The 17,927-nt window shown below is 43.7% G+C and overlaps 1 protein-coding gene across 1 annotated transcript in view; it reads left to right on the forward strand.

Moving 5' to 3' along the window:
* The window catches only part of LOC311105671 (5'-AMP-activated protein kinase subunit gamma-2-like), a 124,162-nt gene extending 114,240 nt beyond the window's left edge, over positions 1-9,922 (forward strand). Inside the window, exon 17 of the mRNA XM_084147888.1 lies at positions 8,328-9,922. Within this exon, the coding sequence (XP_084004014.1) occupies positions 8,328-8,333 (6 nt within the window). The 3' untranslated portion in view covers positions 8,334-9,922. The remainder of the gene's footprint in view (positions 1-8,327) is intronic.
* The last annotated feature ends 8,005 nt before the right edge of the window (positions 9,923-17,927 follow it).

Genomic DNA, 17,927 nt, shown 5'->3' on the forward strand with positions numbered 1-17,927 from the left:
GATGCATTTTCAAATATGCAATTTTTAGTCTGCCTGACTGCAACAAATAGAAAATCCCAGCAAACTTTGAAGAGCTCAAATAATAAGAAAGAGGGAGACAACTAGGCCTAACCTACAGTGCATTTGGAAAGTATTCAGACCCCTTGACTTTTTCCACATTTTGTTACGTTACAGGCTTATTCTAAAATAGATTAATTGTTTTTTTTCCTCATCAATCTACACACAATACCCCATAATGACAAAGCAAAAACAGGTTTTTAGAATGTGAAATATCACATTTACAAAAGTATGCAGACCCTTTACTCAGTACTTTGTTGAAGCACCTTTGGCAGCGATTACAGCCTCGAGTCTTCTTGGGTATGATGCTACAAGCTTGGCACACCTGTATTTGGGGAGGTTCTCTCATTCTTCTCTGCAGATCCTCTCAATCTCTGTCAGGTTGGATGGGGGGCGTCGCTGCACAGCTATTTTCAGTTCACAAAAGATGTTAGATCGGGTTCAAGTCCGGGCTCTGGCTGGGCCACTCAAGGACATTCAGAGACTTGTCCCGAAGCCACTCCTGCGTTGTCTTGGCTGTGTGCTTAGGGTCATCAGGGTTGGGGAGTAACGGATTACATGTAATCAGATTACGTGTAATCCGTTACATGTAAGGGATTACAAAAAAACGGTAACTGTAATCCGTTACATTACCAGCAAAAATATTGTAATCAGATTACAGATACTTTTGAAAAACTAGATTTCTTTGAGGATTACTTTTAAATTATTTGACACTTCTCTGTTTTCTCAATGACATTCAAATCAGCATTGAAAAAAGGTGCAAGTTTAAGTTTGTTCCACCTGAACGATTCTGACCACAAGTCAGAGACCACTATGATGACACACCAAATGTGTTTGATGGATCGCGGGAAAAGAGCAGGAATAGGCTTTTATAGGCTACAGTCCAAGATACAGTGGGGGGAAAAAAGTATTTAGTCAGCCACCAATTGTGCAAGTTCTCCCACTTAAAAAGATGAGAGAGGCCTGTAATTTTCATCATAGGTACACGTCAACTATGTCAGACAAAATGAGATTTTTTTCTCTCCAGAAAATCACATTGTAGGATTTTTAATGAATTTATTTGCAAATTATGGTGGAAAATAAGTATTTGGTCAATAACAAAAGTTTCTCAATACTTTGTTATATACCCTTTGTTGGCAATGACACAGGTCAAATGTTTTCTGTAAGTCTTCACAAGGTTTTCACACACTGTTGCTGGTATTTTGGCCCATTCCTCCATGCAGATCTCCTCTAGAGCAGTGACGTTTTGGGTCTGTCGCTGGGCAACACGGACTTTCAACTCCCTCCAAAGATTTTCTATGGGGTTGAGATCTGGAGACTGGCTAGGCCACTCCAGGACCTTGAAATGCTTCTTACGAAGCCACTCCTTCGTTGCCCGGGCGGTGTGTTTGGGATCATTGTCATGCTGAAAGACCCAGCCATGTTTCATCTTCAATGCCCTTGCTGATGGAAGGAGGTTTTCACTCAAAATCTCACGATACATGGCCCCATTCATTCTTTCCTTTACACGGATCAGTCGTCCTGGTCCCTTTGCAGAAAAACAGCCCCAAAGCATGATGTTTCCACTCCCATGCTTCACAGTAGGTATGGTGTTCTTTGGATGCAACTCAGCATTCTTTGTCCTCCAAACACGACGAGTTGAGTTTTTACCAAAAAGTTCTATTTTGGTTTCATCTGACCATATGACATTCTCCCAATCCTCTTCTGGATCATCCAAATGCACTCTAGCAAACTTCAGACGGGCCTGGACATGTATTGGCTTAAGCAGGGGGACACGTCTGGCACTGCAGGATTTGAGTCCCTGGCGGCGTAGTGTGTTACTGATGGTAGGCTTTGTTACTTTGGTCCCAGCTCTCTGCAGGTCATTCACTAGGTCCCCCCGTGTGGTTCTGGGATTTTTGCTCACCGTTCTTGTGATCATTTTGACCCCACGGGGTGAGATCTTGCGTGGAGCCCCAGATCGAGGGAGATTATCAGTGGTCTTGTATGTCTTCCATTTCCTAATAATTGCTCCCAAAGTTGATTTTTTTCAAACCAAGCTGCTTACCTATTGCAGATTCAGTCTTCCCAGCCTGGTGCAGGTCTACAATTTTGTTTCTGGTGTCCTTTGACAGCTCTTTGGTCTTGGCCATAGTGGAGTTTGGAGTGTGACTGTTTGAGGTTGTGGACAGGTGTCTTTTATACTGATAACAAGTTCAAACAGGTGCCATTAATACAGGTAACGAGTGGAGGACAGAGGAGCCTCTTAAAGAAGAAGTTACAGGTCTGTGAGAGCCAGAAATCTTGCTTGTTTGTAGGTGACCAAATACTTATTTTCCACCATAATTTGCAAATAAATTCATAAAAAATCCTACAATGTGATTTTCTGGATTTTTTTTTCTAATTTTGTCTGTCATAGTTCACGTGTACCTATGATGAAAATTACAGGCCTCTCTCATCTTTTTAAGTGGGAGAACTTGCACAATTGGTGGCTGACTAAATACTTTTCCCCCCCACTGTATGTATGTATGTATGTATGTATGTATGTATGTATGTATATATATCTATATATATATATATATCTATATATGAATATCACTTAAATGCCTCATGAGCTTAGTTCAACTGTCACTCTCCATGAGAACCCAAAATAAAGCTTTCTCCAATGTTTGTAAACATTGTAAATGTAAACGAACACTGTGTAGCCTCATAACATGGTTAAAACAATCATTTTGAAATCATGGATGGTCAGTCCTTGCATCCATAGCTCTGTCTATTAATCTGAGAGTGGTTGCATTTCGCCAGGACCATCCCTCAGCTTTTTACCAAAACAGAGGTGGGGCACCGTTTTGTTATTGTTTCGTCTGTGGATTTGTCCTTTAAACAGCTGCATGTTATCAAAATGTCAAAGTGTCACCAACAAAAAGGTAAACAATAGGCCTATAGCAATTGCAGCATATGGCATTCCTTTTTCCACATGTAAATAGCCCTTTTCAGTAGTCCTCAAAGCATGCCATTCCATGAGTGCAGTATTTATTTTTGAGCCCAATCAGTCCTCCATGACAACAAAATCAAGAACAACAGAGTAGGGCTGGCTAATAAGTTCCAAACTTCTTCCATTTAAGAATGATGGAGGCCACTGTGTTCTTGGGGAACTTCAATGCTGCCAAAATGTTTTGGTACCCTTCCCAAGATCTGTGCCTCGACACAATCCTGTCTCAGAGCTCTACGGACAATTCCTACAACCTCGTGGCTTGGTTTCTGCTCTGACATACACAGTCAACTGTGGGACCTTATATAGACAGGTGTGTGCCTTTCCAAATCCTGTCCAATCAATTGAATTAACCAAAAGTGGACTCCAATCAAGTTGTAGAAACATTTCAAGGATGGTCAATGGAAACAGGATGCACCTGAGCTAAATTTCAAGTCTCATAGCAAAGGGTCTGAATACTTATGTAAATAAGGTATTTCTGTTTTCGTTTTGTCATTATGTGTAGATTGATGAGGAAAAAAAATAATTTCATCCATTTTTAAATAAGGCTGTAATGTAACAAAATGTGGAAAAGGTCAAGGGGTCTGAACACTTTCCGAATGCACTGTAGAATCTTAACCTGTTTAAAGGTCTTACATTGGCTATGGAGCGCGAGGTCACACAGTCGTCCAGAACAGCTGGTGCTGTCTTTCATGGTTCAATGTTGCTTGTCTCAACGAGAATAGAAGGCATTTAGCTCATCTGGTAGATTCGCGTCGCTGGGAAGCTCGCGGCTGGGTTTCCCTTTGTAATCCATGATAGTTTGCAAGCCCTGCCACATTCGTAGAGCGTCAGAGCTGTTCTAGTAGGATTCGATCTTAGTCCTGTATTGACGCTTTGCCTGTTTGATGGTTTATCAGAGGGCGTAGCGGGAAGTGTCCGGATTAGTGTCCAGCTCCTTGAAAGCAGCAGCTCTGGCCTTTTAGCTCAGTGCGGATGTTGCCTGTAATCCATAGCTTTTGGTTGGGGTATGTACGTGTGGTCACTGGGGGTGTCGTTGTCGATTAACTTATTAATGAATCCGGAGACTGATGTGGTAAACTACTCAATGTTATCAGATGAATCCCGGAACATATTCCAGTCTGAGCTGGCAAAATAGTCCTGTAGCTTAGCATTCGCTTCATACTTCCGTATTGAGCAATGGTATTTTCTGTTTGAGTTTTTGCTTGTAAGAAGGGAGCAGGAGGATAGAGTTATGGTCTGATTTGCCAAATGGAGGGTGAGGGAGGGCCTTGTATGCATTTCTGTGAATGGAGTAAAAGTGATGTACAGTTTTGTCGCCTCTAGTTGCACAGGTGACATGCTGGTAAAAATGAGGTAAAACCAGCGAGATGTATATCCATTTCCTCGTTCAGCCATGACTCTGAGAAATATAGGATGTTACAGTTTTTCAGGTCCCATTGATAGGATAGTTTCGAACGGAGCTCATCCAGTTTGTTCTCTAGTGATTGCACGTTCGCCAATAGAACAGAGGGCAATGGCAGTTTATTTGCTCGCTGACGTAGTCTCGTCAGGATGCCGGCTCACCTGCCTCTCTTTCGCCATCGCTTCGTCTTTCGAATCCCAGGGATTAGGGCCTGGTCCAGAGTAAGCAGAATGTCCAGAGCTGCCAACTCGTTGAAGTCAACATTTTCGGTCGTAGGAAATGATGGCGGGGACATTATGTACAAATAAAGTTAAGATCAGTGTAAAAAAAACACAAAATAGCAGAATTGGTCAGACTGCTGCTATCCACTGCAGCGCCATCTTGCACAAAGCGCGATCTTGCACAACGCTGGCATGGCAGGCCTTTAGCTAAGAATGATTAAGCTGTCAAGCCACTGCTTTGGAGCCACTCAGAGACAGTTAAGGCAGAAAATATGGGTATCACATGCCACATGGTCTGGTCTTCGTGCCAACCATGGCACAAGGTCATTGGGAGTGCTGTGTGGCGCTGGAGCCGTTGGATTAGAGTCAGTAGGGTGAAGCGTGCTGACTCAGACTACACACTCTTCAGCTAGTAGAGGGAGTGATAACGTCATTGACTCCTTAATGTAGCTAAATATGATTGGCTTTTTGAAATACATTATATTACAAGTCAAGAACGTTTCCAATCATATCCTATATGTTTTCTAGATGACGCCAAGCCATTATATACTGAACAAAAATATAAACACAACATGCAACAATTTCAAAGATGTAACTGAGTTACGGTTCATATAAGGAAATCAGTCAATTGAAATCAATTAGGCCCTAATCTATGGATTTCACATGACTGGGAATACAGATATGCATCTGTTGGTCACAGATACGTGGATCAGAAAACCATTCCATATCTGTTGTGACCACCATTTACCTCATGCAGCGCAACACATCTCCTTGGCATAGAGTTGATCAGGCTGTTGATTGTTATCCCACTCTTCAATGGCTTTGCGAAGTTTCTGGATATTGATGTGAACTGGAACATGCTGTCGTACACATTGATCCAGAGCATCCCAAATGCGCTCAATGGGTGACTATGCAGGCCATGGAAGAACTGGGACATTTTCAGCTTCCAGGAATTGTGGACAGACCCTTGCGACATGGGGCCGTGCATTATTTTATTTATTTATTTTTTGTCATTTTAGCAGATGCTCTTATCCAGAGCGACTTACAGTTAGTGAGTGCATTATTTTTTATTTTTTATATTTTTTTATACCCCCTGTGGGAATCGAACCCAGAACCCTGGAGTTGCAAACGCCATGCTCTACCAACTGAGCTACATCCCTCAGTTATCATGCTGAAACATGAGGTGATGGCGGTGGATGAATGGCATGACAATGGGCCTCAAGATCTCGTCGCGGTATCTCTGTGCATTCAAATTGCCATCAATAAAATTAATTTGTGTTCGTTGTCTGTAGCTTATGCCTGCCCATACCATATCCCCACCGCCAACGTGGGGCACTCTGTTCGGCAAACCACTCGCCCACATGTGTAGCTCAGTTGGTAGAGCATGGCGCTTGCAACGCCAGGGTTGTGGGTTCGATTCCCACGGGGGACCAGTATGAAAATGTATGCACTCACTAACTGTAAATCGCTCTGGATTAGAGCGTTTGCTAAATGACTAAAATGTAAAATTATGCCATACACGTGGTCTGCGGTTATGAGGCCAGTTGGACATACTGCCAAATTCTCTAAAAACGACTTGGAGACAGCTTATAGAAGATGTATTTATATTCAATTCTCTGGCTACAGCTCTGGTGGACATTCCTGCAGTCAGCATGCCAATTTCACGCTCCCTCAAAACTTCTGACATCTGTGGCATTGTGTTGGGTGACAAAACTGCACATTTTAGAGTAACCTTTTATTGTCCCCAATACAAGGTGCACCTGTGTAATGATCATGCTGTTTAATCAGCTTCTTGATATGCCACACCTGTCAGGTGGATGGATTATCTTGGCAAAGGAGAAATGCTCACAAACAGGGATGTAAACAAATTTGTGCTCACAATCTTTGAGAAAAAAGCTTTTTTGTGCGTATGAAACATTTCTGGGATCTTTTATTTCAGCTCATGAAACATGGGACCAACACTTTACATGTTTCGTTTATATTTTTGTTCAGTGTATATACAGTGGGGAGAACAAGTATTTGATACACTGCCGATTTTGCAGGTTTTCCTACTTACAAAGCATGTAGAGGTCTGTCATTTTTATCATAGGTACACTTCAACTGTGAGAGACGGAATCTAAAACAAAAATCCAGAAAATCACATTGTATGATTTTTAAGTAATTAATTTGCATTTTATTGCATGACATAAGTATTTGATCACCTACCAACCAGTAAGAGTTCCGGCTCTCACAGACCTGTTAGTTTTTCTTTAAGAAGCCCTCCTGTTCTCCACTCATTACCTGTATTAACTGCACCTGTTTGAACTCGTTACCTGTATAAAAGACACCTGTCCACACACTCAATCAAACAGACTCCAACCTCTCCACAATGGCCAAGACCAGAGTGCTGTGTAAGGACATCAGGGATAAAATGGTAGACCTGCACAAGGCTGGGATGGGCTACAGGACAATAGGCAATCAGCTTGGTGAGAAGGCAACAACTGTTGGTGCAATTATTAGAAAATGGAAGACGTTCAAGATGACGGTCAATCACCCTCGGTCTGGGGCTCCATGCAAGATCTCACCTCGTGGGGCATCAATGATCATGAGGATGGTGAGGGATCAGCCCAGAACTACACGGCAGGACCTGGTCAATGACCTGAAGAGAGCTGGGACCACAGTCTCAAAGAAAACCATTAGTAACACACTATGCCGTCATGGATTAAAATCCTGCAGCGCACGCAAGGTCCCCCTGCTCAAGCCAGCGCATGTCCAGGCCCGTCTGAAGTTTGCCAATGACCATCTGGATGATTCAGAGGAGGAATGGGAGAAGGTCATGTGGTCTGATGAGACAAAAATAGAGCTTTTTGGTCTAAACTCCACTCGCCGTGTTTGGAGGAAGAAGAAGGATGAGTACAACCCCAAGAACACCATCCCAACCGTGAAGCATGGAGGTGGAAACATCATTCTTTGGGGATGCTTTTCTGCAAAGGGGACAGGACGACTGCACCGTATTGAGGGGAGGATGGATGGGGCCATGTATCGCGAGATCTTGGCCAACAACCTCCTTCCCTCAGTAAGAGCATTGAAGATGGGTCGTGGCTGGGTCTTCCAGCATGACAACGACCCGAAACACACAGCCAGGGCAACTAAGGAGTGGCTCCGTAAGAAGCATCTCAAGGTCCTGGAGTGGCCTAGCCAGTCTCCAGACCTGAACCCAATAGAACATCTTTGGAGGGAGCTGAAAGTCCGTATTGCCCAGCGACAGCCCCGAAACCTGAAGGATCTGGAGAAGGTCTGTATGGAGGAGTGGGCCAAAATCCCTGCTGCAGTGTGTGCAAACCTGGTCAAGACCTACAGGAAACATATGATCTCTGTAATTGCAAACAAAGGTTTCTGTACCAAATATTAAGTTCTGCTTTTCTGATGTATCAAATACTTATGTCATGCAATAAAATGCAAATTAATTACTTAAAAATTATACAATGTGATTTTCTGGATTTTTGTTTTAGATTCCGTCTCTCACAGTTGAAGTGTACCTATGATAAAAATTACAGACCTCTACATGCTTTGTAAGTAGGAAAACCTGCAAAATCGGCAGTGTATCAAATACTTGTTCTCCCCACTGTATGTGTTAATTAACCCTCTCCTTGTTTCATACCCTGTCTGTCTCTGTTTTTGTGTCCGGATATAGATATGAGCTCTGAGGTGCTTGACTGCTCAATGCCCCAGTACAACAACAACCTGGACACTCCTCTCACTGACATTCCATTCGTTTGGAACCTCAACACAGAGCAGAAGCAGGTCAAGGAGAAGGAGAAAGGGCCCTGAACTAAGCTCACCAAAGAGCAGAAAATTGCATGTAAATCCTAGTGATCAAATCACAATCACAACTGGATCATGTTCATCAGGACACACAATAAAAACATTTTTACAATTGTTTTGTAACGTAAAATTGTAACTGAATTTAACTATTTCTAATAATTTGACAGATGTCAAACTATTACATACATGGCTAGATGTATTGCTTTAAGGTGCATGGAATCACCTCACCTAAGCCAAATAGACCTATCAAAAATGTACAGTCACATTTCCTTCAAGCAATACAACAAGGGACTTTGGCCCCAGGACCAGGTGTTTGGTAAATGATAAGAAAGTGCTCCCTTTGGAAAAGGGTATATACAGTATTTCAGAAATGCTCACTGGGTAATGGCGTGGCTTGAGTTCAGTGACACAAATATGGTGTACTGGGCTACACTGCATTTATAGCAGGTGGAATATTGAATTCAAAAACATGTTCTGTATGTGCTCCAAAGGCACAATAGATTCAGCTCTCAGTAGATTCAGCTCTCAATAGAGGCAGCTCTCAATAGGTTCAGTCCAAACTTTGAACGTTACGAAAATCTCTGCAGTATACATGTGGCCCAACTTTCCTCTTGTTTTATGACTACATTAGTTTGATTAGATGTTGAATGTCCATTTTTTTTCTTCATAGGATTAGGATGTTCTGTGTGAAGGTGTAATACTGACCAGGATGTTCATAAATAGGTGAAAGATCACACTGTTACTGTTGAATGTACATTAACATGACATATACCTGTTTTTCTTGAACTGAATATTGCCAATATTATAGTTCAAACACAAGGTGGCAATATAAACTCACTCTATGAAAGGTTTATTTCACATTGTTTGAATGGTGATTCGTTCTTTACAAATTCCAACCTCCCCAAATGAGAAATTACAACTCAAAGATTTATTGTATACAATAATAATAATATTTTATATAATGTAATATTGCCTACTCACAATCAAGTCTGTGATAAGCTGGCTTACTCCTGAATTTGGTTCCCAATTAAATATGAAATGGATTAAGCAATAATGCAATGAAATACTTTGAATAATCTAGTGTTTCAAACCCTCTTAAATTTTGATCAGATAGAATGGTTACTAAAGATGATTTCAACATTGATATGTAAACATGTTATTCTCTCTCTTTCTTGTTCGTTCGTTGTCTGATAGTGTACAGTTTGTGTGGTGTAGTAGTAGTGGGTAAGGCTAGGAGAGTGGTCTGGAGAGCTGAACCTAGGTCAGTTGATAAAGGTACTCACTTGAGCGTAAATAAATAAATATTGCTAGACCAGTCTTCTTTTATTAATGTATTAAAAATAGTATTTTGACTGTCATTAGCATGACATTACATGTAATAAGCATGAATATGACTGATATCAGATTTTGCCAACTGACTTAACACTTGGTTTAATGGTTAGCTAGCTAAAAAGTAAGGCACGGTTAGATTGCACACTGATGTATGTAACATGATAGAGTTCTGTCATTTTATACATTTGCTATCATGACTTCTTGTGACATACACTACCACACTAATACTGTACAACTAGTGCAGTGGAACTACAATGTTGTGATGGTGGGCTCAAGTAAAGTGTTACCACAGTTTGGTGCAATGTTGGGCTGTACTAATTCTTACTCCAGGCCCTTACAGTGCACAGTCTCGGTATAAGTGATTCTGATTTAATTATCATAACATTAGCATTGTATCACAATATATATATATTTTTTTATAGACCGATAGGCCATAATGCTGAAGATGTAAAAACATATAGTATTGCTTGGCTGAATGGTATTAAGTAAGTATTCAACCAGGACAAAAATAGTCAATTCTGGTATTCCACTAGCCTACACATTGGATTTACACCCTATATAAAATGGATACAGTACAATGTTAGATTCTAAATCATTTCACAAAACCATTTTCCCTCTTTCTATCAGAAAAAAAATCCCCACACCCACTCTAATCTGACCAGCTCCACCAGATCTCAGATTCACACTGCTGTGATATTGTGTTTCAGACTTGCTGCAGACACAACCTTTTCACCTGCAGCACCCGCACCCTGAGAGAGAGAGAGCTGAGGAGTTTGAGCCAGGGCTTCAGTTGAGGAATCCCCCCAGACACACTCTGTTAACAATGATGGGAATAAGCACCTGGCTGTGCATGTTTGTGTCGGAAGTAGCACAAACTCTCTCTCTCCATCTCCCATCCTTGAGAAACCCTATAGCAACCCTATAGCCAGCCAGGAAATGAATAGGACCACAACACAGAGAGAGAGAAAAGACAGACAGGGAAAGAGAGGGGAAAAGGGAGGGAGAGGGGAAGAGATGGAGTAGAAGCAAATAAAGGGAGACAAATGGCAAGTGAGATGTAGAAATGAAAGGAGAGTGCAAAAAATAAATAGGTTGATGTGAAATGTGTCAATGATATAAAGGAAATTGAACGAAAGAGTTAGAAAAAGACAGATACAGATAGAGAAAGAGACAGGGAGAGAGAGAAAGAGAGCGGGAGAGAGAGAAAGACAGAGGGAGAGAAAGACCCAGATAGACAGATAAAGCCATTTCAGTTGAGGATTGGGTATTTCCCACAGTTTGGAGCTCGAGTTAGGACTTGAAAAGCAGGTTGCGTGCAATGCTGAGGGACTCCCTCAACCTAATTAGGAAAGGCAGAAAAATAGTTCCTCCCAGGATATACGTTGCCACGCTACTAAGAGGACGGATAAAGTGATTTTCCCAATCCCTTCAGGATACAGGTTCACTCCGAGCCTCCGCCTCCGGCGCATTCCGACATACAAGTGACTTTCACCGTTCCCACAAAATTCCCATTTCGGGAACGCTTCCTTGAAGAATGTTTGGTATTCCTTGTAGTTTAAATATTTTGCCTGCCTTTGAGTGGTTCAGCGCAATAGCATCTCTTTGCCACAAAGGTTGGTTTTGATATTGGAGTTGAAAGTTGTGATGTTAGAGTAGCTCTCTAAGGACTGGAACATTGACGGTTGAAATTTCCCCATGGGTATAGGCCCTTTACTTCTCAGTTGGCATAGTAGTACCCTTCTTCTCCTCACTGTGTAGTGTATTACAGTACCATTGTGAACAGTTAATATTGAGAAGCTGTTTCATAACAGAATGATCTATTAATTGTTGGTTGCATGTTGTGTACTCTCTCTGGGTTGACTCTCAGACAGTATACTGCCCCTGGAATTCACTCACTCTCATTACCTTGTTGTGCTCTCACTTCTACCCCTGAAGATAACACGGCAGAAGGGCATTTGGCACTTTTCTGTCTGCTGTACGCTCTGGTGCCATGATTAATTGCTACCTTCCCTTTTTCTCCAGTGTATCGACGGTTAAAATAATATCGTTTTTTTTCTTCAACTATTTAGCATTTGTTTAGATTATTATTTGATGTGTGAAGTTAACTGTCTTGTGGCTGAGTGAGAGTTCATGAGAGTAGTTATTGAATAAAATGATCCTTTTTTTTAGGTAAAGAAATATAGCCATTTATTAAATAATGGCAAAGTTACAATATCTATAATAGCAAACCACTTACAATGCATATCCAATACATAGCTTCAATCTAATGCTATTGTGAACATTTGAACAGAGACAATGTGCCCACTGATTTGGTCGAATCGGTTGAATCACTGTTTTTCAAGTCAGCAAAATGACTTCATAGCCTAAAGGAAGATACTATTTTTTTCAGCTCAAGTGTGGCTGAGCTCCCTTCCGCTTTTGCATTTACTGGTGACCATCGCCTGAGACTCAATACGAACTACTTCATGACTATCAATACACGGAAAGTGACATCAACGGTTTCTAAGGAAACTCAGACCCTAACGTCTCTTTGGTCTCATCCAATGTCAGGCACTAATGAAAACAACACACAACACCTGACTCTGAGGACCGGTTTTCCCCGACACAGTTTAAGCCTAGTTCTGGGCTAAAAAGTGTTTTCAGTGGAGATCCTCCATTGAGAGTCGTTTTTTAGCCCAGGACTAGGCTTAATCTCTGTCCAGGAAACAGGTCCAAACAGTTTGGCTCAGTTTGACAATGCTCTTACAAGAGTGTCCTGAAAGATTCTTAAAACAAGAAATAAATAATTTGTATAAAAGGTTTCCATATGATCCACAAAAACAGTTAACACAGTTTTGTGTAGTGTCTATGTTTTGTTTTCTATGTGTTTCTTTCTAGATCGTTTATTTCTATGTTGGCCAGGGTGGTTCCCAATTAGAGACAGCTGTGGCTCGTTGTCTCTGATTGGGAACCATACTTAGGCAGCCTGTTTTGCACTTGTCATTTGTGGGATCTTGTTCCGGAGAGGTTTGTGTTTTGTTAACCTTAGGACTTCAAGTATCGTTTTGTTGTTTTTGTAATTTTGTAAAGTACTCATTAAAAGATGTACGCATATCACGCTGCGCCTTGGTCCGTTGCTTATAACGATCGTGACAGAAGATCCCACCAAAACAGGACCAAGCAGCGTGTCCAGGAGCAGACAGCCTGGACTTGGGAGGAGATCCTGGACGGGAAGGGATCCTGGACTTGGGAGGAAATCCAGGCCGGAATGGATCGCCGTCCATGGGAGGAGACTGTGGAGGTGCGCCATAGAGAGGAGCAGCGGCGCCAACCGTGCCGACGTCGGACACGCAAGAGGCAACCCCAATACATTTTTTGGGGGGGGCACACGGCTTGGACGACGGGGCAGCAGGAGGCAGCTACAGGGCGAATCTGCAGAATAGGAGAGGAGGCCACCAGGTTACGGGGGCTATTGGTCATGAGAGAGCAGGAGTTAGTTGGTCAGAGGGAGGAACTACTGGAGGCGATAAGGGAGAAGGAGAGTGTAGAGGCACGGCGAGAGGAACTGGTTAGGCAGCAGAGGGAGCGGAGGTTTATGAGGAAACCCAGTCCCGCTCCTCGCACCAAGCAAGTGGTGTGTTTCACCAGTCCGGTCCGGCCCGTTCCTGATCCCCGCACTAAGTTAGTGGTGCGTGTTCCCAGTACGGCCCGACCCGTTCCTGCTTCCCGCACTAAGTTAGGGGTGCGTGTTCCCAGTACGGCCCAACCCGTTCCTGCTCCCCGCACTAAGTTAGTGGTGCGTGTTCCCAGTCCGGCCCAACCCGTTCCTGCTCCCCGCACTAAGTTAGTGGTGCGTGTTCCCAGTACGGCCCGGCCTGTTCCTGCCCCTCGCACCAAGCCTGTGGTGCGCGTCGCCAGCCCGGCCCGGCCTGTTCCTGCCCCTCACACCAAGCCAGTGGTGCGCGTCGCCAGCCCGGCCCGGCCTGTTCCTGCCCCTCGCACCAAGCCTGTGGTGCGCGTCGCCAGCCCGGCCCAGCCTGTTCCTGCCCCTCGCACTAAGGCTGTGGTGCGCGTAGCCAGCCCGGCCCGGCCTGTTCCTGCCCCTCGCACCAAGCCTGTGGTGCACGTCGCCAGCCCGGCCTGTTCCTGCTCCCCGCACCAAGCCAGTGGTGCGCGTCGCCAGCCCGGCCCGGCCTGTTCCTGCTCCCCGCACCAAGGCAGTGGTGCGCGTCGCCAGCCCGGTCCGGCCTGTTCCTGCTCCCCGCACAAAGCCAGTGGTGCGCGTCGTCAGCCCGGTCCGGCCTGTTCCTGCTCCCCGCACCAAGCCAGTGGTGCGCGTCGTCAGTCCGGCCCGTTCCTGCTCCCCGCACCAAGCCAGTGGTGCGCGTCGTCAGCCCGGTCCGGCCCATTCCTGCTCCCCGCACCAAGCCAGTGGTGCACGTCGTCAGTCCGGCACAGCCCGTGCCTGCTCCACCGGTGCCTGGTCAGGTACCGGTCAGCTGCTCCACACCGGAGCCTAAGCAATCCGCTCCACCGATGTCCAGCTCCAGCCAGCGGGACCAGACCAGGGGTGCTACGGGGGGGTAGCTAGAGAGTGGTGGTCACGCCCGGAGCCGGATCCGCCTCCGAGGCGGAATGCCCACCCAGCCCCTACCCTCTTGAGTTTGTGTGGCGCGGTCGCAGTCCGCGCCTTTGGGGGGGGGGGGGGTTACTGTCACGCCCTGGCTCTGGGGACTCTTAAATGTTGAGCCAGGGTGTGTAGTGTCTATGTTTTGTTTTCTATGTGTTTCTTTCTAGATCGTTTATTTCTATGTTGGCCAGGGTGGTTCCCAATTAGAGACAGCTGTGGCTCATTGTCTCTGATTGGGAACCATACTTCGGCAGCCTGTTTTGCACTTGTCATTTGTGGGATCTTGTTCCGGAGAGGTTTGTGTTTTGTTAACCTTAGGACTTCACGTATCTTTTTGTAATTTTGTAAAGTACTCATTAAAAGATGTACGCATATCACGCTGCGCCTTGGTCTGTTGCTTATAACGATCGTGACACAATGCGCACATTGCACAGTTTCTCTACAGATAAATCATATCCAGCCTTAACTGCGATTTAGTAGGGAGTTGTAGTTTCCAACAGGCCAATTTTCTACATAGTTTAGCGCATAAAACGTTGTAATTAACTACAATGACCATAATCCATTGTGCATCTACTTGTCCAGCGTGTTTCTTTTAAAGCCAATTTACACTTGATCTGGGAGTGTGGTTCTGAGGCTCCGTACTGAGGGTGTGACGCAATTGCGGAGCCTCCGGAGGCTTGCAGAGGCCAAATCAAGCTCCGTGCTGCATTGCCGTGCGCCTCCCAAATGTTGTAACAATGCGGAGGGCTCCTTATAGCTCCGCATTGACATGATTGGTTGACGGTAGGTGGGGGCGGTACATCCTGTATAGACACAAACTCACTTCCTTGACAACAAACATGGAGAACTTTGATAAAAGGCTATCAGAACAAGTTCACAAATAAAAAACATATTTATGATACTGTACCTCGTGTAGGGATTTCAAAGACACAAAAATGAGTTTGAGCTCCTAGAAAGATATCGAGGAGTTAATGGGGATAGATGCGGTAAAGAGGTCAATGGAATGCAGACCATGGGGGATAGGACCCTGGATTGGCGCACATTGAACAAATCTGTTCTAACAGCAAAGTGGATATTTCTCAAATCCGTCATGATTGATGTAATGTAACAGGCCCACAATGTGGTTACTAAAATCAGATTTGGATATATTTGGTTGTTTTCGCTGCATAACATTTAGAAGCTGTCCCTTTTCTGGTTTAGAAAAAGTGACTGATAAATGCTAACTCCCATTTGTATAAGCTGGTAGCATAGCTAGCATACAGAAGTTGGTGTTGGTAGTCAAAGTCGTTTTTAACTGTAATGCAGTTGATTGATGATGATGACATGAGCATGTATTGGGGTTGACATCCATACAAGCATTATACTCCTATTTGTACTTCAACATAGTGTGAAATACACATACATTATAAACAATAGCCTACATTCCCCCTTAGGAGACTGAAAAGATTTGGCATGGGTTCTCAGATCCTCAAAAAGTTCTACAGCTGCACTATCGAGAGCATCCTGACTGGTTGCATCACCGCCTGGTATGGCAACTGCTTGGCCTCCGACTGCAAGGCACTACAGAGGGTAGTGCGTACGGCCCAGTACATCACTGGGGCCAAGCTTCCTGCCATCCAGGACCTCTATACCAGGCGGTGTCAGAGGAAGTCCCTCAAAATTGTCAAAGACTCCAGCCACCCTAGTCATAGACTGTTCTCTCTGCTACCGCACGGCAAGCGGTACCGGAGCGCCAAGTCTAGGTCCAAAGGGCTTCTCAACAGCTTCTACCCCCAAGCCATAAGACTCCTGAACAGCTAATCATTGCTACCCGGACTATTTGCACTGCTGCCCAACCCCCACCCCCCTATTTTACGCTGCTGCTACTCTGTTTATTATTTATGCATAGTCACTTTAACTCTACCCACATGTACATATTACCTCAATTACCTTGACTAGCCGGTGCCCCCACACATTGACTCTGCACCGATACCCCCCTGTATATAGCCTCCCTACAGTTATTTTATTTTACTGCTGCTCTTTAGTTATTTGCTTTTATTTTTTTTACTTAACACTTTTTTTTGTATTATTCTTTAAAAAATGCATTGTTGGTTAAGGGCTTGTAAGTAAGCATTTCACTGTAGTGTCTACACCTGTTGTATTCGGCGCATGTGGCAAATAAAATTTGATTTGATTTTAAATGTAGGCTAATTTTGCTGGGGGACAATGGGGAGATTCGGGATGGAGATGCAGGTGGAAAAACGGTGCAGACTTTTTACTTCAGGCTATCTTGGTTGAGCTCCTATGTCAAGCACCGGGAAACGGACACCAACATCTCTTTTTGTTTAGCCAGTTGCTTGTAATTAGCTGGATGGCTATAGAGATTAGCCCTGAATCAGTATGACTGGAACGGTGCAGACCAATGTATTGGATGCGTACGACAGCTGCCCAAAGCGCAAGAAGTATGAATTCTCTGACTTCTGCAGAGGCCGCATTGCAGTAAATGCTGTATGGCCACTGCAGAAGTCCTATTGACCATGCAGAACCTTTCATGCCTGCAATGGAAGAGGCAGAAGAATGCGCGATCGTGAAGGGATATAGAGCGCAGCTGTTGCTTCGCAAGGCATCTCTACCTGAAAATACATTACCTATGTGATTGATAGTTGTTATTCAGAAGTCATAAAAGTATGCCTTATTTACTTTGAAGAACTACAAAATAGTGATTTTGTAAGACAGCATAATATGAAGCAGCTCTATAGAGATGAGATGATGGCTTGGAATGAAATAATAGTCATCAGAGAAAACAAATGTAATATACATAACTGAAATATTTTATGAAAGTAATGTGAATACATTATGGTTAATAAGTGATGAGCAGTAATGAGCAGTCACTACCATCATGGGACTTTTATTAATTGTTTTATTCTGTGTTTTTACAGTATTCAACCCAAATAATCAAAACCGAAATCCGTGATTATTGTTTTATGATGGAACCGAAACCAAACTGACCTCAAAAAGCACTAATCGGTCAGCCCGAGTGTATGTGAGGCCTTTGTGTCACGTTAAAGGGATAGTTTACTTGAAATACAAATTATTATGATTTTGCCAGTTACATTTTAGTCATTCAGCAGACGCTCTTCTCCAGAGCGACTTACAGTGAGTGCATACATTTTTATTTCTTCCATACTGGCCCCCCGTGGGAATCGAACCCACAACCCTGGCGTTGCAAACGCCATGCTCTACCAACTGAGCTACACGGGGCCCACCTTGGCTGTGTTCATTTGTATTTCGAGTAAACTACCCCTTTAACGCGACACAAACGGCTAACATTGCTCTCACTTCTTTTTAACATTGCTCTCACTTTCAGGACTGAGAATCTATTCTTGTTTTGGAGCCTTATTTTAAAATGGATTATTTTTATAAACCAAATAAAAACATACTGTGACCAACGTTAATTGTGGTTCAATTCCTATAAAGGAAAAATGTTGTTCATCCTGCAAAATCGGTTAACTGATGATTAGCTGCAGCAATATTTATGAATTTTTAAGC

This window comes from Coregonus lavaretus (genome assembly GCF_964263955.1).
Source record: "Coregonus lavaretus genome assembly, chromosome: 2".
NCBI classification, from domain to species: domain Eukaryota; kingdom Metazoa; phylum Chordata; class Actinopteri; order Salmoniformes; family Salmonidae; genus Coregonus; species Coregonus lavaretus.